At 42.1% G+C, this 27629-nt stretch overlaps 1 protein-coding gene across 1 annotated transcript in view; it reads right to left on the bottom strand.

Annotated features, from left to right (window-relative positions):
* Nucleotides 1-27629, bottom strand: part of CDH15 (cadherin 15) — a 76460-nt gene that overhangs the window by 26316 nt on the left and 22515 nt on the right. Inside the window, exons 2-4 of the mRNA XM_082269601.1 lie at nucleotides 4012-4173; nucleotides 1504-1659; nucleotides 492-636 (exon numbers count right to left, since the gene is read on the bottom strand). Of these exons, the coding sequence (XP_082125727.1) occupies nucleotides 492-636; nucleotides 1504-1659; nucleotides 4012-4104 (394 nt within the window). The 5' untranslated portion in view covers nucleotides 4105-4173. The remainder of the gene's footprint in view (nucleotides 1-491; nucleotides 637-1503; nucleotides 1660-4011; nucleotides 4174-27629) is intronic.

The following is a 27629-nucleotide window of genomic DNA, read 5'->3' as shown; positions in this document are numbered from 1 at the left end:
TGCTGGCTTTCCATGGTCCTGGCATTGTAAATCCCTCCCAAAGACTGATAAGGTGGAGGCTGGTCAGACAGTGGTGGTTACACACAGAACACTTGGGTCTCATTTACATCAGCCAACAAACTTTTCATTTAAGGATATTTGACACTTTTCTTTCTGCCTCCAAACGCCCCTCCATGTTAGCCTATATAACCAAGCCCAGGCATTTACCGGCCTTTAAAGGAAAAGCTTTTAGTGCAGGGGTATTGAATTAAATTTCATGGAGGTCCCCTCAGTCATAGACCGCTCTCATTCTCTAGTTATGATCAGTAGCTGCTGGGATGAGCCCCTGATCATGTGGCTGCTGTGATAGCCAATCACAGGGGTCATGTGATCAGGAAATCTGTTACCATGGCTGGCCGGGATGGGGTTAAAGAGACAAAACTTGCACATAAATATACCTGTATTGCATTTTACTTTATTTTGTCCAGACATTCACTTTAATCCTGACTTACCAGGAATTGCATTCTCCAGGATCAATCCTTTGAAGACTGCTTGAGAAAAGATCGGACGGTTGTCATTTTGATCCAGAACAACAATCTCTAGATCTGTAGGGTCTTCCAGGGGAACGCCATCACTGTCCAATGCAAACGCACGAAGCTGGGGAGGAAAAACTGGCAGATTTACAAAAGGGGGTAAAAATGGACTTCTGAATGTTCTATCTCTGCAGGAGGCCTACGGATTCCGGGGACTGACTTACAAGTGGGAGGTGAGGACAGGTGAGAACAGGAACATTTATCTTAGTGGGGTGCTGTGGAACAAATTGAGTTTTACCAGCTAGAATCAGTCATGTAGTAACCAATCTATCATCGGCTTCCATTACTGCACCAGAAAACTGATAACTGAAATGTAATTGGCTGCTAATGATAAGTACATTTCTTCAGTCTTTGTGTTGTATATGCAATAACTGACACATTGTAATGACTGACACATTGCAATAACTGACACATTGTAATAACTGACACATTGCAATAACTGACACATAATAACTGGCACATTGCAATAAATGACACACTGCAATAACTGACACATTGTAATGACTGACACATTGTAATGACTGATACATTGTAATAACTGACACATAATAACTGGCATATTGCAATAACTGACACACTACAATAACCGACACATTGCAATACCTGGCACCTTGCAATAACTGACACACTGCAATAACTGACACATTGTAATAACTGACACACTGCAATAACTGACACATTTCAATAACTGACACACTGCAATAACTGACACATTGTAAGAACTGACACATTGTAATAACTGACACCTTGCAATAACTGACACAATGCATTACCTGACACATTGTAACAACTGACACATTGTAATAACTGACACAATGCATTACCTGACACATTGTAATGACTGACATAATGCATTACATGACACATTGTAATAACTGACACATTGTAATAACTGACACATTGGGACTGACCCTGGAAATATATTTCATACCTTGAAGCGCTCTATCTTCTCACGATCCAGCGCTGCATTCAGGTAGACAATTCCAGTCGTTTTATTGATATTAAAGATTCCTTTGGGTTCCTCGTCAACTCCCGGCCCCTTGATGCTGTATATGACACTTCCTAAATACTGCTTGTCTGACTTTATCTGAAAAAAAGAAATAAGAGGATGCCTTGTATCAGTTGTACCAAGAGGAGCAGCAACAGGCTGGTGAGTTTCATTTCTGTTCAGCCAGACTTGCGAATGTTAGATGATTATTGCCACCAATGATCTTTATAGTTGCCTGTAAGTGGGGCGTCCTCCCCACTGACCACCAGTGTTAGGGGCATTTGTTCCAATGATTCTTAATTTAAGGGACATTCTTCCCACTGACACCCAACGTAACCAATGAAAGGAGCATTCTTTTTACTGATCCTAAATACAGAGGACATTCTTCCAACTGACATCGGATTTAACCAACGTAAGGGGCATTTATCCCACTGACCCCCAACCTAACCAATGAAACCAACATAACTGGGGCATCCTCCACAATCTTCCCACTGATCCCCAGTGTAAGCAACATAAGGTGCATTCTTCCTACTGACTCCCAACCTATCCAATGAAACCAACATAACTGGGGCACCCTCTCCATTAATTACCAGTGTTAGGGATATTTGTTTAATTGATTCTTTAATTAAGGGACATTTTTCCCACTGACATCCGACGTAACCAATGAAAGGAGCATTCCTTCTACGGATCCTCAATATAGGGGACATTCTTCCAACTGGCACCCAATGTAACCAACGTAAGGGGCATTCTTCCCACTGACTACCAGTGTAAATAGTATAAGGGGCATTTGTCCCACTGAGCACCAGTTTAAACACTATAAGGGGCATTCGTCCCACTGACCCCTAGTGCAGCTAATGTTAGGGCATTCTTCCCCCTGACCACCAATATAACCAATGTAAGATTCATCCTCCCCACTGATCAGCAATGTAAGGAGTGCTTATTCTATTGATTCTTATTATAGGGCACATTCTTCCCACTGACATCCAATGTAACCAATGTAAGGGGCATTCTTCCCATTGACCACCAGTGTAACTAATAAAAGGGACATTAATCCCACTGACCACCCCAATACAACCAATGTAAGGTGCATACTTCCCGTTGACCACCAGTGTAACCAATATAAGGGGCATGAATTCCGCTGATCAGGCCAATGTACAATATTGGGCATGCTTCCCACTGACCCCAATGCAACCAATAAGGGGTGTGCTTCTGACTGACCTACAATACAACCAATCTATGGGATATTCATCTCAGTGACCCACAGTGTAACAGATATAATAGGCATGCATCCTATTGACCCCGATGTAACCAATGTTAGAAGCATTCCTCCCAATTACCCCCTTTAACACAGTAACTAATGTAATGGATATTCTTCTTTTAATTAATATAAAGGGCATTCTTTCCACTGACCCCCAGTGTAACCAATATAAGGCACATTCTTCCCACTGACCCCCAGTGTAACCAAAATAAGGCACATTCTTCCTACTGACTCCCAACCTATTCAATGAAACCAATATAACTGGGGCATCCTCCCCATTAATCACCAGTGTTAGGGACATTTGTTTATTGAGTCTTAATTTAAGGGACATTCTTCCCACTGACACCCAACGTAACCAATGAAAGGAGCATTCCTTCTTCCGATCCTCAATATAGGGGACATTCTTCCAACTGGCACCCAATGTAACCAACGTAAGATGCATTCTTCCCACTGACTACCAGTGTAACTAGAATAAGAAGCATTTGTCCCACTGACCACTAGTTTAACCGCTATAAGGGGCATTCGTCCAACTGACCCCAGTGTAGCTAATGTTAGGGGCATTCTTTCCCCTGACCCCCAATGCAACCAATAAGGGGCGTGCTTTCCACTGACCTACAATACAATCAATCTATGGGATATTCATCTCAGTGACCCCCAGTGTAACCAATATAATAGGCATGCATCCTATTGGCCCCGATGTAACCAATGTTAGAAATATTCTTCCAATTTACCCCCTTTAACACAGTAACTAATGTAATGGATATTTTTCTTTTAATTAATATAAGGGGCATTCTTACCACTGACCCTCAATGTAACCAATGTAAAGGGCATTACAAAATGTAATCAACGCAAAATGTAAAACACTCAATGTACAGTAAGGGGCATTCTTCCCACTGACCCCCAATGTACCTAATTAAAGGAGCATTCTTCCCATTTAACATCAATGTACCTAATGCAAAGGGTACTCTTCCTATGGATCCCCCAATGTAACCAATATAAAGGGCATTCTTCCCACTTACAACCAGTGTAACGAATGAAAGGGGCATTTTTCCCACTGACTAACAAAGTAATCAAGGTAAGGGCATTTTTCCTCTAATCGTAGGTAAAAAGGTTGATAAAACCTGGTCTTTAGGGCAGCACCAGACCCAAGTTATTACTGTGCCCCCCATACAGCTCACCCATACACTTCATACCTGTACGACCTGCGAGGGGACATTTTTCAAGTTCTCTGACACCGAGATAGTAGGGATCACCCAGGCTCTCCTAAACCTCTGCCCCCCTGCCATGTGAGGTCTCCATGGATAAAGCAGGGGTACATCTTGTGTGAGCTCTTCCTGTGATGTTGTGCCGAGGACCTAGAGGAGAAGAAAAGGAGGATCAGTCATTTACATTGAGTGACACTCAGGATCTGACCGATGGCTGTGCATGATATGTTTGATCTGGAACTCTGCATTGCCTGTAGCACACAGCCAGATGATCTATCACTAGAACACAAGGAACATGGCTTTCTGTGACACCTATGAAACATCTGGAGTGTTTTGTGAGTTAAATTTGCTGAGGAACCATCCTTTTTGTACAGAGAACAGGAAGTTTGTCCACAGAGTTTGCTGTTACTAGTTGGGCATCCCGTATACCCCTAGACCCCATCCAAGATGTTTACCTTGAATTAAAAAAAAAAAAAAAACCAAGCCCATTGACTGGTTACTAACTCTGGCTGAAAGTTGAAAATGCGTGTTGCCTGGCTGTGCAGCTATAGGGGAACCCAAACAATCAACGGCTCCTTAGGGGGTAGTGCTACAGAAGGTTTTGGAGGAATTTACTGGACCCGGCTCTCAGTAAGGTTGGGAACGCCTTCTCTAGAAAACTGAGGGTTTTATATCATGTGCATCAGCGGGGGGAGGGAGTGCCCCCCCGGAATCTCAACCTCCCCTTTAAAGTAGTTGTTCATCCTGTGTGCCGGTGCCCCTGTGTCTGTTATGTTTTTTTAAAAAAAGGAAGCCATTCTTTATCAGTTTTCAGAGCACCGATGCCGCTCACGTGACCCGCCAGCTCTCTCCTCTCTGCATCTGACAGTTGCCTGCAGTGGGCGGAGCTGAGGATTGCCAGCTGACATCAGTCGGGAGGGGAGGAGGAGAGAGGAGGAGAGAGGCAGCGGGTCACTTGAGCGGCAATCGGCGCTCTGAAAAGAACGGCTTATTTTTATAAAACACATACACGGGGCAGACAGGATTATTAAACAGACTGTAGACAGGATATGAAACTTTAAATTAAACTACAGCAGCAGGAGGGAAGGGGCCGGGCACTGACAGAGGAGCAGACAGGCAGGGAGGACAGAGGAGGACAGGAGGGTTGCGGATGATGGAGACACGTAGACTGACCACAGTGTCAGGGCTCAGCAGCCATGGTATACCGTGGTCAGTTTACAGAGGGGAGGACAGGAGGGCTGTGGATGATGGAGACACGTAGACTGACCACAGTGTCAGGGCTCAGCAGCCATGGTAAACCGTGGTCAGTTTACAGAGGGGAGTACAGAGGAGGACAGGAGGGCTGTGGATGATGGAGACATGTAGACTGACCACAGTGTCAGGGCTTAGTAGCCATGGTATAGTGTGGTCAGTTTACAGAGGTGAGGACATAGCCAGGCAGGATCAGCCAGGTATTTTAGGTGATAGATGGGGCCAAATTACACAGCAAAGCACTGTGCTGTACAACATGCTTTAAGGGAACAGGATCATTTTTTTTTTTCTTTAGGTTAACAAAATAAATTTTGCCGTTCCTACTTTAACCACTTTCAGACCGAAGGATTTGGCTGCTCAATGACCAGGCCCTATTTTGCGATTCGGCATTGCGTGATTTTAACAGACAATTGCACGGTCGTGCGACACTGTAATCAAACGAAATTGACGTCCTTTTTCCCCCCACAAACAGAGCTTTCTTTTGGTGGTATTTGATCACCTCTGCAATTTTTATTTTTTGCGCTATAAACAAAAAAAGAGCGACAATTTGAAAAAATAACAATATTTTTCACATTTTTTTATATGAAATTCTCAAAAAAAAAAATTGTAAAAATCAAACTTTTTTAACATTTTATGCCAATTAGTTTTCTGCTACATATTTTTGGTAAAAAAATTGCAATAAGCGTATTTTGATTGGTTTGCGCAAAAGTTATTGCGTTTACCAACTACGGGAAAGATTTATGTCATTTTTATTGTTTTTTTTTTTTTGTTTTTTTTTTTACTAGTAATGGCGGCGATCAGCGATTTTTAGCGGGACTGCGACATTGTGGCGGAGAGATCGGACCCCTAACTGACATTTTTGACACTTTTGGGGGGACCAGTGACATTACTACAGTAATCAGTGCTAAAAATATGCACTGTTACTGTAAAAATGACACTGGCAGGGAAGGGGGTTACCAGTATTGGTGATCAAGGGGTTAAATGTGACCCTAGGGGCGTGATTCTAACTGTGGGGGGCGTGGCTTGTGATGTAACTACAGAGACATACGATCCTCCATAGCAGGATCGTATAGTCTCTGCAGTTACACCAGGGAGAATGACAGACGGATGTGTTTACATCAGCCGCCTGCCTTTCTCCCTCTCCAGCGGGAGATCGCGAGTGACCGGCGGACATCGGAGCCGCCGGTCACTCGCGCGGGGATGTCGGGAAACGAGCAGAGGCGGGAGCGCGCCTCCGGCAGAGCGCGCTCGCCCCCTAGAGGCTCATGGGCGAGTGACGTACCGGTACGTCACTTTGCCCAGGAGGGGCTGACCGCCGCCGTATATAGTTGTGCGGCGGTCGGCAAGTGGTTAAAAATAAATACTCGCGAGTCGCGGCTCGCAAGCTGACTGATGTCGCCTTCATGAGTTTGTTGAAAAGGGGCGGAGTATAGGTGATCTTAAAATTATGTCCCCCCCCCGAAAAAAGTTCTGCAGACGCCTATGGTTTATATTTACTTAGTGAGCAGCTTCATGGCATGGCCCTTGTGTTTGCAGACATTTTCACTTAATTTTCCGGTTGTAAATATCCGCCTAAAAGGAGATTAGATTACTACCAGAAAAGAACTGAATTTAGCAGCGAATAAAAGAGCGATTTCCTGAGGTCAGGCATATTGCAGGTACAGAGTCCCATAACCAGCGACTGTCCTGGGTATGGCCAACTGGTAAATCTGCTTTCAAAAACTGTCACTGTCATGGGAGTATCTGATAAAACATGGCAATTTCAGGTTAGCTGGGTGTCCTAATGGCAGTGCAGTATAGGACATGGGGCACCATATGCTGAGGGAACAGCTGCTGGAGCCACCAGGTGTCACAACACCGGTACCCAGGGGACCACATGAACCTCTTAGACTGAGTGTAGCCAGGTGCTCCCAGACTCCCTCCATACCATGTGCAGAGCGGGAGCCTATTCTAATCTTAAAACGACAACTGGAACAGGTGTAACGGGAAGACTGTTGGGAAGAATTTGTCTTACCAGATTTTCTGGCGGCACACTGACCCTTAGGCTAGCCATACACTGCCATCAATGAGTCAAATCATTTAGTTCGAAAGCCCTTAAAATTTCATCCAGAACTGCTATTTGAATGGAACCCCCAGATGTATTAAACGGGTTTCGTTACAATAGGTCTGATTTTTTTTGTACGATTTTTCCCAAACAAAAACCACATTCAGTTACCGTAGATCTCAAAAAAGGCAGAAAAAACAACAAAAAATGTTACTCCACAAAGTCAGACTTTGGCTAACAGGACTGTTATAAAAACAAATGATTATTATATCTCGTAAAACAATGTTTCGAAGGGCCTATAAGCAAAAATACAAACAAAAAAACAAAAATAGAAAAAACATAAATAAAAGATAAATACATAACATGGGAGACCAACACCTGCTAGCTTAGATAAACACATAACTACAGGCTTTACAGCAGTGTCTATACCAATGTGTGGCGACTGGCGAGGTGGTTAACACGTTTCGCCAGGGTCGTCTTTAACCATTTGCCGACTGCCGCACAACTATATGCTGCGGCAGTCAGCCTCTCCTGGGCAAAGTGACGTACCGGTACGTCACTCGTCCACGAGCCTCTAGGGGGCAAACGCGCGCCACTGTTCACGGATATCCCCGTGCTTGTGACTGGCGGCTCCGATGCCTGCCAGCCACTCGCAATCTCCCACAGGAGAGGGAGAAAGGCAGACGGCTGATGTAAACACAACCAACTGTCATTCTCCCTTAGATCATCACAGAGGCTATGTGATCCTGCTATGTAGGATCGTATGTCTCTGTGATGATCTAACAAGCCACGCCCCCTGACAGTTAGAATCCCCCACCTATGGACACAATTAACCCCTTGATCACTAATAAAGTTAACCCCTTCCCTGCCAGTGTCATTTCTACAGTAACAGTGCATATTTATAGCACTGATTACTGTAGTAATGTAACTGGTCCCCCCAAAAGTGTCAAAAATGTCAGTTAGGGGTCCGATCTGTCCGCCGCAATGTCGCAAGTCCCGCATAAAAAAAAATCGCAGATCGCCGCCATTACTAGTTAAAAAAAAAAACAATAAAAATTACATAAATCTTTCCCGTAGTTAGTAAACACAATAACTTTTGTGCAAACCAATCAAAATACGCTTATTGCGATTTTTTTTACCAAAAATATGTAGCAGAAAACAAATTGGCCTAAAATGTTAAAAAATTTACATTTTTGTGAGAATTTCATATAAAAAAAATGTGAAAAATATTGTTATTTTTTCAAAATTGTTGCTCTTTTTTTGTTTATAGCGCAAAAAGTAATAATCGCACAGGTGATCAAATACCACCAAAAGAAAGCTCTGTTTGTGGGAAAAAAAGGATGTCAATTTCATTTGGGCACGACCGCGAAATTGTCTCTTAAAGTCACGCAGTGCCGAATCGCAAAATAGGGCCTGGTCTTTAAGCAGCCAAATCCTCCAGGGCTTAAGTGGTTAACACAGGACAAAAAGGGACAGCTGCCAAGGGCCCATTCATTGTTGTGGGGCCCAAAGCAGCTGCCCCTTGAGCCCGCACTCTCCCGCAAATAGTTGATTAGTGAATTTGGGAGGGCCCCCATAACATTTTTGCCCTGGGCTCAATCAGTAATAAAGATGGCCCTGTGTTTCGTGGCAGGGTCGCTTCTTCAGGATGGAACGGAGCAGAATTCAGTTAGAATGTTGCTTGTTTGAGAAAAATTTTCCATCCTGCTCCTTCAAACTTTCTCATCAATATGGTTGAAAACATACATTGATTTGACTCCCAACCATTAAAAAATCAACAGAAAACTAAATTTTTCCAACAAAATTCTGTATGGCCAGCTTGGTTTCTATGTGCCCCGTTCACCCCACAATGCTGGAGTGATGTGTGGAGCAGTGCAGTAAAATGCAGCTTGTTGATGTAGCTTTTGGGCGGAGTCGGGTATATTTGGTGTCTTTGTGTTTTTTTTTTTTTATCCCACAGAGACTGCACAGGAGAGATCTCTCTGTACAGTCAAAGGAAGGAAAAAGACCCAATCACAGTACACCAACAAAACTATGAATGAAGGTGGCTTCAGCCTGGCCACTTTCCCCCACGTGTTTCGCCCAATAGGGTGAAATACATCTGAGGACATGGCCTAGACAGAGCCCAGATGAAGCAGCCTTCATTCATAGTACATTCGGGTCTTGGTGTGTGGCGATTGGGTCTTTTCCTGCTTCTCACTGCATGTATCAAGCCAGGATGGGTTATTTCCTTGCTAGCACCCCAATCCTTTTGTGTGAACCACCAAGCTGGATATGGGAACCTTAAGTGGCACCTGATGTTTTCCTAGTTAATGGTCACAGAGATCTCTGTAGTTTGATTTTTTTTTTCCACTTGGCACAAGAAGATCAGAAATGTTCATTATTTGTTATAGAGAACCCATCAAAGGGGAGTCATGCCGATGCCATCATTTTGCTTTACGATGAGCAGGAAATATGGGAGTATATTCTATAGGGGGATCTCATCACTATAGTGTCCAGGATATATAAGAAGCCAGAATTTGATTCCTCTTGCCATAAAGTAATCAAACCGGTAATGTCCACCTTTCCCTATTTAGGCAATTCATACTGAGAATATAATGAAAAAAACCCATCAGCTCCTTCTATGAATGTTGATGTGATGAGCAGATTTAGGTATACAGACATCTGAAGCTCAACTTCTACTGTAAAAGTCCATTTTGGGCCCAACCATCCTGATCACCAACCCTCCAAGTCTTACTGACCAATATGGAGGATTGGGAGCAGCCAGTGATGAGTTTTAGCTTGCCGTAAATAGGATCCAAACCAACGTGTACACACCTGCCAGAAATTTGTCACCTGAATTGTCACGAGAGTTTAGGATGGAGGCCTTGTTGGTGGTACCCTAGGGATGCAACAAATGTGTACCATTTTCTTGGTCCCGCCTACAAATAATCTGCATCTGGGGCATTACCCGCAACTGAAAGTATACATGCCCCTTGTATATGTAGGGCCGTGGGGCAAGGAATGCCCCAGCTGCAGATGATTGGCCCATACAGGTGACTACATCCTTGGGGGTTCACACCTAGGGGTATGGATCCTAGTCCGAACATGCCCAAGCTTATCACTAATTGGGAGGTGTAAGTGGTGGAAAAGCTTGACTTTTACAGGGAAAGTCATGATTTGCATATATCTTAATCAGCCTATAGCTTTGGATCTACTGAGGGTTTCATTATATATCGTCAGATCTACTGAGGGTTTAGGCATGTATCTTCAGATCTAATGAGGGTTTTATCACATATCTTCAGAACTACCTAGGGTTTCATCATATATTTTCAGATCTACCAAGGGTTTCATCGTGTATCTTCAGATCTACCGAGAATTTCATCATATATCTTCAGATCTACTGAGGGTTTCTTCATATATCTTCAGATCTACTAAGGGTTTCCTCATATATCTTTAGATCTACTGAGGGTTTCTTCATATATCTGCAGATCTAGTAAGGGTTTCCTCATATATCTTCAGATCTACCGAGGGTTTCATCATATATTTTCAGATCTACCAAGGGTTTCATCGGGTATCTTCAGATCTACCTAGAGTTTTATCATATATCTTCAGATCTACTGAGGTTTTCATCAAATATTTCCAGATCAACTGAGGGTTTCATCATTTATCTTCAGATCTACTGAGGGTTTCTTCATATATCTTCAGATCTTCTGAGGGTTTCATCATATATTTTCAGATCTACCAAGGGTTTCATTGGGTATCTTCAGATCTACCTAGAGTTTCATCATATATCTTTAGATCTACTGAGGGTTTCTTCATATATTTTCAGATCTACTAAGGGTTTCCTCATATATCTTAAGATCTACTGAGGGTTTTATCATTTATCTTCAGATCTACCGAGGGTTTCATCGTGTATCTTCAGATCTACCAAGGGTTTCATTGGGTATCTTCAGATCTACCTAAAGTTTCATCATATATCTTCAGATCTACTGAGGGTTTCATCATATATCTTCAGATCTACCGAGAATTTTATCATTTATCTTCAGATCTACTGAGGGTTTCTTCATATATCTTCAGATCTACTGAGGGTTTCCTCATATATCTTCAGATCTACTGAGGGTTTCAACATATATTTTCAGATCTACCCAGGGTTTCATTGGGTATCTTCAGATCTACCTAGAGTTTCATCATATATCTTCAGATCTACTGAGGGTTTCATCAAATATTTTCAGATCTACTAAGGGTTTCATTATTTATCTTCAGATCTACTGAGGGTTTCATCATTTATCTTCAGATCTGCAGAGGGTTTCATCATTTATCTTCATATCTACTGAGGGTTTTATCATATATCTTCAGATCTACCTACAGTTTTATTATATATCGTTAGATCTACTGAGGGTTTTATTTTTATGTCTTCAGATCTACTGAGGGTTTCATCAAATACTGTATTATCAGATCTTCTGATGGCTTCATCATATATTTTCAGATCTACTAAGGGTTTCATCATATATCTTCAGATCTACTTCATATATGTAAATATCTACTGAGGGTTTCATCATATATTTTCAGATCTTCTGATGGTTTGATCATATATTTTCAGATCGACTACTTCATATATATCTTCGGATCTACTGAGGGTTTCATCACGTCATGTTTTTATAGACATTAACATTTGCTTATGTCTTTTTATGCCATTGCCCAGGTTTACTATGAAGTCATCTCTCTTCTCCATCTCATAAGGATGAAGGGCTTCCCTAGAGAAAATCCCAACACTGCTCTAATATTGAGAGCTTGCTCCTGGCTGTGGCATTGTAAGACGCAGCAGCTGTTGTGGAGTTATGTGACTACAAGGCACATAATGGGCTTCCCAAGTGATGTATAAAGTTTTATAGCCAGACTGGAGTCCTCCCCTAATGCAGCCCAGGTGGAAGTTGCAACCAAATAAGTGGATTAAACAGAAGCAGCACTGAAGTCCAGGATGTACAAAGATCTGATACATCAGAAACAACCTCAACACCAGCTGAGACATTCAATAATAAATCCAATAATCCGACACACTCAGCCTTACATCCATGACACAATGATGGGGGTCACCCTGATCAAAGTTATTATTATAGGTGAATTGAAAGCCAATCCGATTATAACCAATCCGATTCCCTCTTTTAATTTCCCACTGCATGAACACTGAATTAAGGGAAACATTTGATTGGTTACATTGGGTAATTCAGACAACTAATGGCAGGATCCCTGGCTGCTATTCATGCATTGTTTATAATGCGAATCCTAAAGTCACTGGGAGACGCAGCAAACGAGCGCTGTGGTACTGCAGGTACCTTCTGAAAATGCTAGCTGCCTGGCTATTTTTAGCAGTGATACTTTCTGAGTAACAGACTTGAAACAATGACTCAGAAAGCACTGAAGCCATTGGACATTGAACAAGATAAGTGCATTTTCTGCTTTATGACAGATAATATTATTCATGCAGAAGTTATAATATATGGTGTCTGTAGGGAGTATATAGGGAGTGTCTGTAGGGAGTATATATGTCCATAGTGACATGATAGCATCACGCAGTTGCTGCAGATTTGTCGGCTGCACATCCATGATGCCGATCTCCCGTTCCACCACATCCCAAAGGTGCTCTATTGGATGAGATGTGGTGAGTGTGGAGGCCATTGGAGGACGGTGACCTCATTGTCATGGTGAAGAAACCAGCGGTGAGATGATTGGAGCTTTGTGACATGGTGCATTATCCTGCAAAATAGTCTAGCGCTAAATGTAACCAATGCAAGAGATTTATTAGTTGTAACCAAGGGGCGATACGTGGAAGCATTTCCCTGTGTCTCGATGACAGGTTATTCATCAGAATCTTCTCTCTATAACAAGGAAACATGTCCTGGACTTTTTCAGCTGTGTGTACAATCTGAGCTCACATAATGAGCCCCATAAAAAAAAACAAAAAAAAAAACAGGATTTTTAAGCAAAGCATTTGAAGATCAACTCAGGCCCACAAAATTCCCAGGGTTGAGCTTTAAGCTCAGCCTAGTAAACATGTAAAAGTGAGCTTACAGCTCCATCTGCTGGCGCTAAGTTGTAAATATGGAATATTCCTATGCAATTGTTGAAAATAAATGCTAGGGATAGACCGATTATAGGCAAAGCCCATATATCAGGGGCCAATATGCACTTCCCCCAAAATATCGGTATCGGCCCCAAAACTGTCCGATATCGCTGATATTTTTGTGACATCATTCTGCCTTCTTAGGCCGCCTCCCTTGTCTTGGGCAGCTTCGTCTGGAGTCGGGACTAGTCTCGCAGGAGTGTATCACAGCCATACACCCGCCCACAGCAGCCGATGCCAGCCAGCCACCCACATCCACAGACCCTGTACCAGCCAGCCACAGGCACTGTACCAGCCAGCCACCCACAGGCCTTGTACCAGCCACCCACAGTCACTGTACCAGCCAGTCACAGTCACTGTACCAGCCAGCCACAGGCACTGTACCAGCCAGCCAGCCAGCCACCCACAGGCTCTGTACCAGCCAGCCACCCACGCACCCACAGGCCCTGTACCAGCCACCCACAGTCACTGTACCAGCCACCCACAGTCACTGTACCAGCCAGCCACAGGCCCTGTGCCAGCCACCCACCCACCACAGGGTGCCAGCCAGCCACCCACCACAGGGTGCCAGACAGCCAGCCACCCACAGACAGTGTGCCAGACAGCCAGACACCCACAGGCTCTGTACCAACCAGTCACCCACCTACCACAGGGTGCCAGCCAGCCATTAAGCATTAAACAAAAATGAACATGTTCAGTACCAGATTTGTGTCAAAAATTGTCTTTATTTTTCAAAACTTTAAATGTACAAAATATTGGCCCATATCGGCCGATATCGATACGTTGTGACCAAAATATCGGTATCGGTCCTATAAAAACCATATTGATCTATCCCTAATCAATACTAAACATAGTGAAATGTCACACTGTAGAGGAGGACAGGCGATGACACAACATTTTTGTGCTTCAGTGTGTTTCTGGTCTGTATGTTAGTTGCAGGTCAGCACTTAGATGGGTTTTGCACATTGGTCAGATTAAAGCCCAATCCAACCAAAAACGTTTTTTTTTTTAATAGAGTAATAATCAGAATTTTTGTCATGTGTTTAATAATACGAATGTCCTCATTAGAGAGATTTCACTTCACTTCTTGTCCCAGTGACACCAGGATGAGAAATTAGATGGTGAAGGTGTCACCACCACAAAGAGAGAAATAAAAAAAAAGACATATTCCAACCCCTCCCCCACTCTACTACATAAACGTGCGTTTGTACCAGTTCCGGTCGCCGGTGGGACGACTTCCCGCCCTACTGACATCATTCCATCAGGTGAAGAAAAAGGAAGATGGTGGCACGCTGCAGTGAAATCAAAGTATTAAAAGTCCTTTATTGTCACCATGCCAGACAAAAAAAAACAGGAACTGGTTGACACATTTCACAGGAATCACTCGTTATAAGTAAGTACCCCTAATTCTAACAAAATAAAACTAATAAATAAATAATAACAATAATTATAAATATTAACAAAATAAAAAAAATGAATAATACATTAATAATAACCAAATAAACACCAGGGTTAGGGGATAACCCTTACACTTAATAAAACAAATAAAAAAAATACAAAAATTAATATTAAATAATAATAATAATAATAATAATACAATTATTAATAATAATATTCAAACAAACACCAGGGTTGGGGTTTAACCCTAACCCCTAACAAAATAAACGAATAAAAAATAAATAAATCGAGTAAGCACAAGTGATTCGTGTGAAATGTGTCAACCAGTTCCTGTTTTTTTTGTCTGGCATGGTGACAATAAAGGACTATACTTTGATTTCACTGCAGTGTGCCACCATCTTCCTATTCTTCCCTTGCATTTTCAGTGGTGAGGTGGGGTTCAGCACCTGCAGTGGTCTGCAACTCACTGATTGCCTGAGCGGTGTACAAAGTGTGGTTGCACCATTCCATCCGGACAGGAAGTGCTACATTCACTCATAAGCATCGCCTTTTTGGGCATTTTTTGGGCGTTTTAATGCGCGTTTTTGCACACATTTGTACCGAGTTTTAAAGCATTTTAGAGCATTGGCTTTTTTTTAGCCAATAGAGAAAAATATAATCTGTTTCATCATTTGTTGCTAGGAGTTCAGATTTTACTTCCACTTCTTCTTCTTATTCCTGGTGTTTATTATTTATTTATTTATTTTTGTTAGGATTAACCCCTAATCCTAACATAGATGAATAATATTAATTAATTATTATTTAATTATTAATAATAAAAATAATAATAATAATAATCAAACAAACCAACAAACAAACAAACACCAGGGTTGGGGTTTAAGCCTAACCCCCAACAAAATAAACTAATAAAATAAATAAATAAATAATTAATATTAAATAAACAAACACCAGGGTTACTGGTTGTGTTAAGGGTTAACCCTAACCTCTAATCCTAAATAATGTTTTTAAAAATAAACAAATAAATAAATAATAAATTAATAAACAAACACCAGGTAATAAAAAAATTGAAAAAAAAAAATAATAATATTTATAAACATTATTAAAAAAAAAGAATAATATATAAATAAAACCTAAATAAACATCACGATTAGAGGTTAACCCTAACACCCAATAAAATAAATATACAAATACAAAAATGAATTTTAAATAATAATAATAAAAAAATAAATAAATAATAATCAAACAAAAAAACACCAGGGTTAGGGTTTTACTCTAACCCCTAGCAAAATAAACTAATAAAAAATAAATAAATATTATTTAATAAACAAAACACCAGGGTTAGTGGTTGTGTTAAGGGTTAACCCTAACCTCTAAACCTAAAAACAAAAATAAAATAAAATAAATAAATAAATTATTGATAAATGAATAAATAAACAGCAGGGTTGCAGTTAGAGGTTCAATTAATTTAGTGAAATCATTTATTTATTATTTTTATTCTTTATTTATTTATTTATTGCATTTGAGCGGAAAAACTGGCCTAAATGGGTGACAAAACGACCAAAAATGCTCATAAGTGCGCAAATCGCGTGCTTCAAAGCATCTCTATGTGAAAAAAGAAACGCTTAAAAAAACGCACAAATCTGTCCGAATCGCTACAAAACTTTTTCACTCTTCAGGCGTTTGGCAGCTTGGATGGAAGATGTGAACCAACTCCATAGAGATTCAGTGAATTTCTCTTCTCCAGCGTTTTAGAGCTGAAATGAGGTTAAATCTCCTCCATGGGATAAAAACCTGACAGAGGTTCTAACCCCTCCTACTTTTCTGACTGTAATTGGGTGGAGCAGGTCTCCCCTCAATGTCCCCATCCTGTCCATGTCATTAGGTGTCCCCCATACAGATATTTACACTGCTGTCATCCAAGAGAGCCAAATGGTGGAGTCAGAGAGGTCAGGAATGTAGGAAGGTCCATCTGTTGTATCTGATCATCAGACAGGAATTCCCACCACTGATCCCTCCTGATGGAGATCACAGAGTGCGGGAGAACATCGACTGTCCAACATTTCCTCCAAATTCACTCTTCACAAATCTGTCCATTCTTTCTGTCCCGTATTTTCCCAGATTTGGATCATTTTATTTCATACACAGAATTGTAAACGCTCCTCGGAGTCACCTGCAAATCACGGAATGCGGCTATCAATCCACCCACAACTGATAGTTTACATATCGGAGGAGCCAGCCCTTCTCTTCTTATATGTATAGGACAGTGGTGGTCAACTTTATTGACTGTAGACATGATACAGGAGATGGTCAGAGACTGCAGACATGATACAGGAGATGGTCAGAGACTGCAGACATGATACAAGAGATGGTCATAGACTGCAGACATGAAACAGGAGATGGTCAGAGACTGCAGAGATGATACAAAAGATGGTCAGAGACTGCAGACATGATACAAAAGATGGTCAGAGACTGCAGACATGATACAAGAGATGGTCAGAGACTGCAGACATGATACAGGAGATGGTCAGAGACTGCAGACATAATACAGGAGATGGTCAGAGACTGCAGACATGATATACATGATATAAGAGATGGTCAGAGACTGCAGACATGATACAAGAGATGGTCAGAGACTGCAGACATGATACAGGAGATGGTCAGAGACTGCGGACATGATACAAGAGATGGTCAGAGACTGCAGACATGATACAGGAGATGGTCAGAGACTGCAGACATGATACAGGAGATGGTCAGAGACTGCAGGCATGATACAGGAGATGGTCAGAGACTGCAGACATGATACAGGAGATGGTCAGAGACTGCGGACATAATACAAGAGATGGTCAGAGACTGCAGGCATGATACAGTAGATGGTCAGAGACTGCAGACATGATACAGGAGATGGTCAGAGACTGCAGACATGATACAAGAGATAGTCAGAGACTGCAGACATGATACAGGAGATGGTCAGAGACTGCAGACATGATACAGAAGATGGTCAGAGACTGCAGACATGATACAGGAGATGGTCAGAGACTGCAGACATGATACAAGAGATGGTCAGAGACTGCAGACATGATACAAGAGATGGTCAGAGACTGCAGACATGATACAGGAGATGGTCAGAGACTGCAGACATGATACAAAAGATGGTCAGAGACTGCAGACATGATACAGGAGATGGTCAGAGACTGCAGACATTATACAGGAGATGGTTGTTGTAGGGTGATGTAAATGCAGGTGTGTTGATATTTCTGCACATGGACTGTCTGTGTTCCTCTTCTGACCAACCCAACTGTTCACTTCAGTTTGTGTTTTCCTGCTGGATTTATGGCCTGGCGGCGTTAACCCTTGATGGAGTGGCGGGCAGGTGTGAAGCTGCCTCCCCCGCTAAGTGTGGTAACTGCTTATCCAGCTGTCCAGAATGGGAGGGGAAGAAGTGCGGGGATTAACTTGACTTTACCCGTCCCCAGTGACTCAGAAAGTCCCAGCTGCTGCCCCCCCCCCTCCCCCCCTGCATGGTCGGGGTACGATTGTGTTACAGGCGTCCCGGGAATTTACATCATTCCTAAACAAGACAAAGGCGGAGATCTGCGCTGTGTATACTGTACAGCCCAGACACTTATTTATACCGGGTGATAAACTCCCGATTAAATCTCAGCGAGGCCGGAGCCTCTCAAAGAAAACGCAGCGAGGCCAGCTCCTCCCAAATAAAATGCAGCGAGGCCGGAGCCTCCCAAATAAAACCCAGTGAGGCCAGAGCCTCCCAAATAAAACGCACCAAGGCCAGAGCCTCCCAAATAAAACGCACCGAGGCCAGAGCCTCCCAAATAAAACGCAGTGAGGCCGGAGCCTCCCAAAGAAAATGCAGCGAGGCCAGAGCCTCCCAAATAAAACGCAGCGAGACCGGAGCCTCCCAAATAAAACGCAGCGAGGCCGGAGGCTCCCAAATAAAACGCAGCGAGGCCGGAGCCTCCCAAAGAAAACGCAGTGAGGCCGGAGCCTCCCAAATAAAACACAGCGAGACCGGAGCCTCCCAAATAAAACACAGCGAGGCCGGAGGCTCCCAAATAAAACACAGCGAGGCCGGAGGCTCCCAAATAAAACGCAGTGAGGCCGGAGCCTCCCAAATAAAACGCAGTGAGGCCAGAGCCTCCCAAATAAAACGCAGCGAGACTGGAGCCTCCCAAATAAAACGCAGCGAGGCCAGAGGCTCCCAAATAAAACGCAGGGAGGCCAGAGCCTCCCAAAGAAAATGCAGCGAGGCCGGAGCCTCCCAAATAAAATGCAGCGAGACCGGAGCCTCCCAAATAAAACGCAGCGAGGCCAGAGCCTCCCAAATAAAACGCAGTTTTATTTCTTGCTGTTCTGAATTGCCTTTTATTTTGGATATACTGGGGTAATTTTTTTAAAAATATGTTGCATTGTTACTTGTGTCTGTGACCCCACTGGGAAAATTCCCCCTCACTTCCTGTCCTGATATTCCCTACTGAGGTCAATCAGCCACAGCACCATTAACCCCCAGTAACCTGTGGAGGAACCCTGAGTGCGAATTGATACAAATATTCTCAATCTAGATAACATGACCGGAAATCCAATAAAAATATTTTAGCCAACCTTAGACAATTGTTCCCACCTTCCCTGACTCTGGGGCTGTCTGAGTATAGCGCCCCCTCTGTCCTCCATTGACTTAAACAAGAGAGCTGGGGCTTTCCCATGAGCTAGATCTATTTAAAAAAAATATCCATAAGGCAAAAATAGTCTCCAATGTATCCAAAATAATTTCTAGAAAACTTCTCTTTTTTCTTGCGTTCCAGAAATAAACCATTTGGAAACTTTTCAATGCTTTAACCAATTCTGGACCGGAAGGATTTGCCCCCTTAATGACCAGGCCATTTCTTTGCGATTCGGCACTGTATTAATTTAATGGATAATTGCGCAGTCGTGCGACGCTGTACCCAAATAAAATTGATGTCCTTTTTTTCCCACAAATTTTTTCTCACCTTTTGGTGGTATTTGATCACCTGTGCGATTTTTATTTTTTGCACTATAAACAAAAAAAGAGCGACAATTCTGAAAAAAAAATATTTTTTTTACTTTCCGCTATATAACATCCCCCCCCCAAAAAAAAAAAAAAAAATTAAAAATCAAAAATTTTCATAATTTTAGGCCAATTTGTATTCTGCTACATATTTTTGGTAGAAAAAAAAAATCAAAAATCGCAAAAAGCGTATTTTGATTGGTTTGCACAAAAGTTATCGCGTTTACAAACTAGGGGAAAGATTTATGTCATTTATATTTATTTTGCTAGAAATGGCGGCGATCAGTGATTTTTAGCGAGACTGCGACATTGCGGTGGACAGATCGGACCCCTAACTGGCATTTTTTACACTTTTGGGGGGACCAGTGACATTACTGCAGTAATCAGTGCTAAAAATAGGCACTTTTATTGTAATAATGACACTGGCAGGGAAGGGGTTAACCCAGGAGTGAGCATAGACTTAAGTGTGAGCCTAGGGGGTGTTTTCTAACTGTATGGGGGTGGGATTTGTGAAATGATCATAGAGACCTGTGTTCCTATATAGAAAGATCACAGGTGTTTACAACAGCCGACCCTCCTTCTCTCTCAGCTGGGGGCAATCGCGGGTGTCAGGCGGCAATCACGGCCCCCGGCCCCGTGGATCGGCATCCCGCTACCTAGTGGGGGCAGGAGCGTGCCGCCGGCGGCATGTGCTTGCCCCCCCAGCACCATGCCAAGGTTCTAGGTGTAATTCTGGACTCTAAACTATCCTTTCGGCCCCACATCTAATCAGTGTCCAAATCTTGCCACCTCAACCTCTGCAACATCTCCAGAATACAACCCTTCCTAACCAATGACACCAGACAGCTCCTAATTTACTCCCGGGTCATCTCTCCCCTCGACAACTGCAACTCGCTCCTCAATGGCTTACCTTTACATAGGTGTGTGTAAGGTGAAAAAGCCACACTCCGAGTTGAAGATGAATAAAAATCTGTTTATTTGTATCAAAAAAATGATAAAAACATTTCAAAGTACATCCATAATAGCCAGAGACACAGGGGGGGGGGGGGGGGGGGTGCACAGCGGTTGACGCGTTTCATGGAAAACGTCCGCTTAGTCGTAACCAGCTTACCTTTACATAGGCTACCCTATTCAGTCCATCATAAATGCTTTTAACAGGCTCATCCACCTTACCAACCGCTCAGAGTCTGCTACCCCTCTCTGCCAATCCCTCCACTGGTCTCCATTCAGTGTCCTCCACCCCTCTCTGCCAATCCCTCCATTGGATTCCATTCAGTGTCCTCCACCCCTCTCTGCCAATCCCTCCACTGGTCTCCATTCAGTGTCCTCCACCCCTCTCTACCAATCCCTCCACTGGCTTCCATTCAGTGTCATCAACCCCTGTCTGCCAATCCCTCCACTGGTCTCCATTCAGTGTCCTCCACCCCTCTCTGCCAATACCTCCAGTGGCCTCCATTCAGTAGCCTTAAAACCCTCTTTGCCAATCACTCCACTGGCTTCCATTCAGTGTCCTCCACCCCTCTCTGCCAATCCCTCTATTGGATTCTATTCAGTTTCCTCCACCCCTCTCTGCCAATACCTCCACTGGCTTCCATTCAGTGTCCTCCACCCCTTTCTGCCAATCACTCCACTGGCTTCCATTCAGTGTCCTCCACCCCTCTCTGCCAATCTCTCCATTGGCATCCATTTAGTCTCCTCCACCCCTCTCTAAAAATCCCTCCATTGGCTTCCATTTAGTCTCCTCCACCCCTCTCTGCCAATCACTCTACTGGTTTCTATCCAGTGTCCTCCACCCCTCTCTGCCAATCCCTCCACTGGCTTCCATTCAGTGTCCTCCACCCCTCTCTGCCAATCCCTCCACTGGCTTCCATTCAGTGTCCTCCTCCCCTCTCTGCCAATCCCTCCACTGGCTTCCATTCAGTGTCCTCCACCCCTCTCTGCCAATCCCTCCATTGGCTTCCATTCAGTGTCCTCCACCCCTGTCTGCCAATCCCTCCACTGGCCTCCATTCAGTGTCCTCCACCCTTCTCTACCAATCCCTCCACTGGCCTCCATTCAGTTGCCTCCACCCCCTCTTTACCAATCCCTCCACTGGCTTCCATTCAGTGTCCTCCACCCCTCTCTGCCAATCCCTCCATTGGCTTCCATTCAGTGTCCTCCACCCCTCTCTGCCAATCCCTCCACTGGCTTCCATTCAGTGTCCTCCACCCCTCTCTGCCAATCCCTCCACTGGCTTCCATTCAGTGTCCTCCTCCCCTCTCTGCCAATCCCTCCACTGGCTTCCATTCAGTGTCCTCCACCTCTCTCTGCCAATCCCTCCAATGGCTTCCATTCAGTGTCCTCCACCCCTCTCTCTCAATCCCTCCACTGGCTTCCATTCAGTGTCCTCCACCCCTATCTCCCAATCCCTCCACTGGCTGCCACTCACCCAACAATCTAAATTCAGATTACTAACAACAATTTACAAAGCCATTCACAACTCTGCCCCTAGCTACATCACTAACCTCATCTAAAATACCATCCAAATCGTTCTCTTCGTTCCTCCCAAGACCTCCTGCTCTCTAGTTCCCTTGTCACCTCCTCCCATGCTCGCCTCCAGGACTTTTCCTGAGCCTCTCCTATCCTATGGAACTCCCTACCCCAGTTTGTCCAACTACCTCCTACCCTGTTTGGTTTTAGACAATCCCTGAAAACCCTCCTCTTCAGAGAAGCCTATCCTACCCACACCTAACAACTGTACTTTTATTTTCTCCATCAGCCCATCCCCACAGTCATTACCTTTTTGTTTCACTTGACCCTCCCTTCTAGATTGTAAGCTCTAACGAGCAGGGCCCTCTGATTCCTCCTGAATTTAATTGTATTGTAACTGTACTGTCTGCCCTCATATTGTAAAGCGCTGTGCAAACTGTTGGCGCCATATAAATCCTGAATAATAATAATTTCCGGCTTCTATGGGGATCCCACAGGTATGACACATACATACTCCCATTGGTCCACAGTGATCAATGTAAAGCCGGCCATACATGGATTGACATTTGGCAGGGACCAGTCAAATTTTAAAACCATGTATGGGCAGGCAGGTCGTACACGAGTGGATCTATCGATCCAGCTTGTTAGGTTTTTCTTGAATGATCAGTGCCGCTGGCTAAAGCCTGCAACACTGATCATTGTACTCTGACAGTAGAGAAGTCTTCCGCTGTCAGAATACAATAACACAGCGGGAGGGATTCCCCCATCCACATTGAAGTGTGGATGGGGGAATCGGCTGTTTTTTTTTTTTTTTTATAATAATAATAAAAAAAAATAAATGAATGTATGGCCTGCCTTACTTACTAAAAATGACCGTACTCAGAAATCAGCTTTAACTACTTTTTTGCTTTTTTGCTTAGTCCAGGATTATTTATGGTAGCAAATCAACTCTAAAGAAGGAATATCACAAATAACATCACACATTCTAAAGAAGGGGTATCATATACAACATCATAAAAATCAACACAGTTAAAGGGAAGACCAGAAAAATCATTTTTCAGCAGATACAACGGAAGAACATTCAACCCATGTATGTATAACAAAACGTAATATTAAAAAACATTCAAAAAGTACTTGAAGCTGTCTTTATGTTAGCCCTATATAAATTATGTTATATTATTATATTACATTATATTATTATTATATTATTTTATTTACTTTATTTTATACATTTTATTATTTATTTATTTTATTCTTATGATTTGTTTTATTATTAATATTAAATGTATATTTTAAATACTATTTATTTATTTAAGGTATTTATGTAGTGCTGTCAATTTATGCAGAACTTTACATATATACTGTACATTCACATCGGTCCCTGCCCTCAAGGAGCTTACAATGTATCATTATATTATATTATTTTATTCTATTATTTATTTATTTATTTATTTCAGGTTCTTATATAGTCATCAGTCCCTGCCCTCAAGGAGCTTACAATTATTTTATTAATATATTATATTATTTGATATATTGAATTTTTTGAATTATCATTTAATTTTAATAATATTATTTATTGTATTTATTAATATTATCATTTATTATTAATTATATTAATATTTCTAATATGTTTTATTATATTATTATTTTATGATATTGTATTAGCCCTTTACATGAGCTTATAATCTATCTTTATATTATTCTATTATTCATATATTATATTATTTTATGCATTTCATTTTTTTATTTATTATATTATTTTTATTATTATTATTATTATTATTATTAATAATAATTTTATTTATTATTATTATTATACAGGATTTATATAGCGCCGACAGTTTGTGCAGCGCTTTACAATACGAGGGAAGACAATACAGTTACAATACAATTCAATACAGGAGGATTTAGAGGGCCCGGCTCGTTAGAGTTTACAATCTAGAAGATTATCATTATTATTTATTTTATTATTAATTATATTAATATTTTTATTATACTTACAATCTAGAAGATTATCATTATTATTTATTTTATTATTAATTATATTAATATTTTTATTATATTTACAATCTAGAAGATTATCATTATTATTTATTTTATTATTAATTATATTAATATTTTTATTATATTTACAATCTAGAAGATTATCATTATTATTTATTTTATTATTAATTATATTAATATTTTTATTATATTACAATTTTATGATATTATATTAGCCCTTTGCATGAGTTTATAATCTATCTTTATATTATATTATTCTATTCTATTATTATTTGAAAAATAGCAAAATAACAGACCTGCTAGTCCTAATTCTCATACCCAGGGATGTGGATTCGGTACAGAGAACAGAGTTGAATATTATTTCACTATTCCTCTATTCTATTATTAATATATTATATGATTTTATATATTTCATTCTATTTATTATATTATTAATATTAATTGTATTTATTATTATTAATGTTATTATTATTATTAATATTATTAACATTTATATATTTTAGATATTTATTATATTATTTATTATATTATATTAACCCTTTACGTGAGCAGAGCTATCATATAATGTGTGAGGTGATGCTCCTTCTCTGTCCAATCAGCAGGCTGGGAGTGGAACAGTGACCAAACTGTATTATTTATACAGCAGTAAAGAAAAGGGAGGTCAGCGATCGGACGAATGCTCTCTAGCTGGATCACAAGAGCTGCTGAACAGAATTATCAATCTTTTGGATGGTAAAACAGATCTAATCTATGTATTTATTTTTCTAAACAAATTTTATTAAAAATTATTATTTTATTTTATTTTTTTTCTTACAAACACTGCAGGAACAAAACAGTTGTTTGATAGGTATGGTATAAAGAATCTCTGAATTTTATTTAACACTATATTTTACTTTATTTTTTTTTTTTTTTTTGCTTGCAGTCCAGCTTTATGTAGGCTAAAATTGTTCTACAAAACAATTAAATATTAATATAACCAATACGCTCTACGGGACAAATATAAAAGGTGGAATTACGCTTTAGTTATTTGGCATTAATGCGCCTGATAGTGACCAGACATGACGCAGCCTGGTGACAAATCCCGGAAAAAACCCTCCGCTAAATATAAATATCGTGTCATTTCCCGAAATGGAATCCTTAAATTTGATCATTTTTCTTTGATGGCAATTTCCCAAAATACACGCAGTCTGATTATGAGAGAATGCAGACAGGGCAACGGTACACAGCATGAGAATCACAGCCAGGCGAGAGGAAAATGCTACAAATCCAGCAGTAAAAAAAAAAAAAAAAAAAAATCAAAAAAAAAAAAAATCACAAAAATATTTTTTCTCAACACAAGCAAAATGCGCCCGAATTTCTAATTCCAAATAGTGAGTTTTATTTAACCACTTCTGTACCAGAAGGTTTTACCCCCGGAGGATTTGGCTGCTCAAAGACCAGGCCCTATTTTGGGATTCGGCACTGCGTGACTTTAACGGACAATTGCGCGGTCGTGCGACGCTGTACCCAAATGAAATTGACGTCCTTTTTTCCCACAAACAGAGCTTTCTTTTGGTGATATTTGATCACTTGTGGGCAGTCATGCAGGGGAGGAAAGAGGCGGGGCTCTAGCTGACTTGCTGCAGCTTCTAATGAACACTGAGAAGCTTGCGGTGTGCGGTCAAATCAGAGGAAGGCGTTTCAGTCCAGGAGGGGAGGGGCTACAACTGTGCAATACTGAGCCTCCGTTCGCATGTTTGCGTCCCGAATCACAGCCAATCACCGGGACGCCCCAAACATGGTGCGATTTTGTCGCAATTGTTGCCCGACGAATCGCAGTAACGGAATCACGGGATGTCTCTCGTCCAAAAGAGGTACAAGAACTTCTTTTTGGGCGACAGGAGTCCCGCGATTCTGTTTGCGCAATTTCACTGCGATTTGTCGGGTGACATATGCCTCAAAATGACGGCGTGTTTGGGGTGCCATAGGAAGTGACGGGGATTGCAAGGGCGTCTGCGATTTTTCGTGATTGGGGATCGCAATATGTGAAGGGAGCCTTAAGGTCAGGCTGGAGTTCTGCTTTAACAATGGCTACAATTGCATCCCTCCTCTTCTAATATTCCAGCCGGGGCAGGGGAGGGGCAGAGAGGCGGGCACTGGAAGCTGGTGAGCTGCTAAATGCGTCTTTCCCAGGGTCGGTGCCAAGGCGTGCTGGATGTCTCTGATAGAGAGCGATGTGCCGTGTCTGGGAATGTGCGCAGCGCCCCAACGCTGCACAGAGCCGCCATTACCGTGCAGAAAAAAAGATGCCGTTAACCACTTCTGGACCAGAAGATTTACCCCCTTAATGACCAGGGCCATATTCTGCAATTCGGCACTGCGTTACTTTAACTGACAATTGCGCGGTCGTGCGACGCTGTACCCAAATAAAATTGATGTCCTTTTTTTACCCCACAAACATAGATTTCTATTGGTGGTATTTGATCACCTCTACGATTTTTATTTTTTGCGCTATAAACAAAAAAAGAGCGACAATTCTGAAAAAAAAAAAAAGGAAAGGAAGGGTTGTCACCGGGACAGGAAGGGTTGACACCAGGACAGGAAGTGTTGACACCGGGACAGGAATAGTTGTCACCGGGACAGGAAGGGTTGTCACCGGGACAAGAACGGCTGTCACCAGGACAGGAAGTGTTGTCATCGGGACAGGAAGTGTTGTCACCGGGACAGGAAGTGTTGTCAGTAAGAAAGGAAGAGTTTTCACTGAGACAAGAAGGGTTGTCACTGGGACAGTAAGAATTGTCGCCAGGTCAGGAAGGGTTGTCACCAGGACAGGAAGGATTGTCATTGGCAGAGGAAGTGTTGTCACCGGGACAGGAAGGGTTGTCACCAGGACAGGAAGTGTTGTCACCGGGACAGGAAGGGTTGTCATTGTTAGAGGAAGGGTTGTCACCAGGACAGGAAGGGTTGTCACCGGGACAGGAAGGGAACTTGTCACTGGGACAGTAAGAATAGTCGCCAGAACAGGAAGGGTTGTCACCAGGACAGGAAGGGTTGTCATTGGTAGAGGAAGGGTTGTCACCAGGACAGGAAGGGTTGTCACCGGGACAGGAAGGGTTGTCACCGGGACAGTAAGAATTGTCACCGGGACAGAAAGCGTTGTCACCGGGACAGGAAGGGTTGTCATTGGTAGAGGAAGGGTTGTCACCAGGACAGGAAGGGTTGTCACTGGGACAGGAAGTGTTGTCACCGGGACAGGAAGGGTTGTCATTGGTAGAGGAAGGGTTGTCACCAGGACAGGAAGGGTTGTCATTGGTAGA

Source organism: Pelophylax lessonae (genome assembly GCF_965119305.1).
Source record: "Pelophylax lessonae genome assembly, chromosome: 10".
Lineage (NCBI taxonomy): Eukaryota > Metazoa > Chordata > Amphibia > Anura > Ranidae > Pelophylax > Pelophylax lessonae.
Note: the sequence above shows the minus strand (reverse complement) of the source record. Positions and strands in the feature narration are given on the sequence as shown.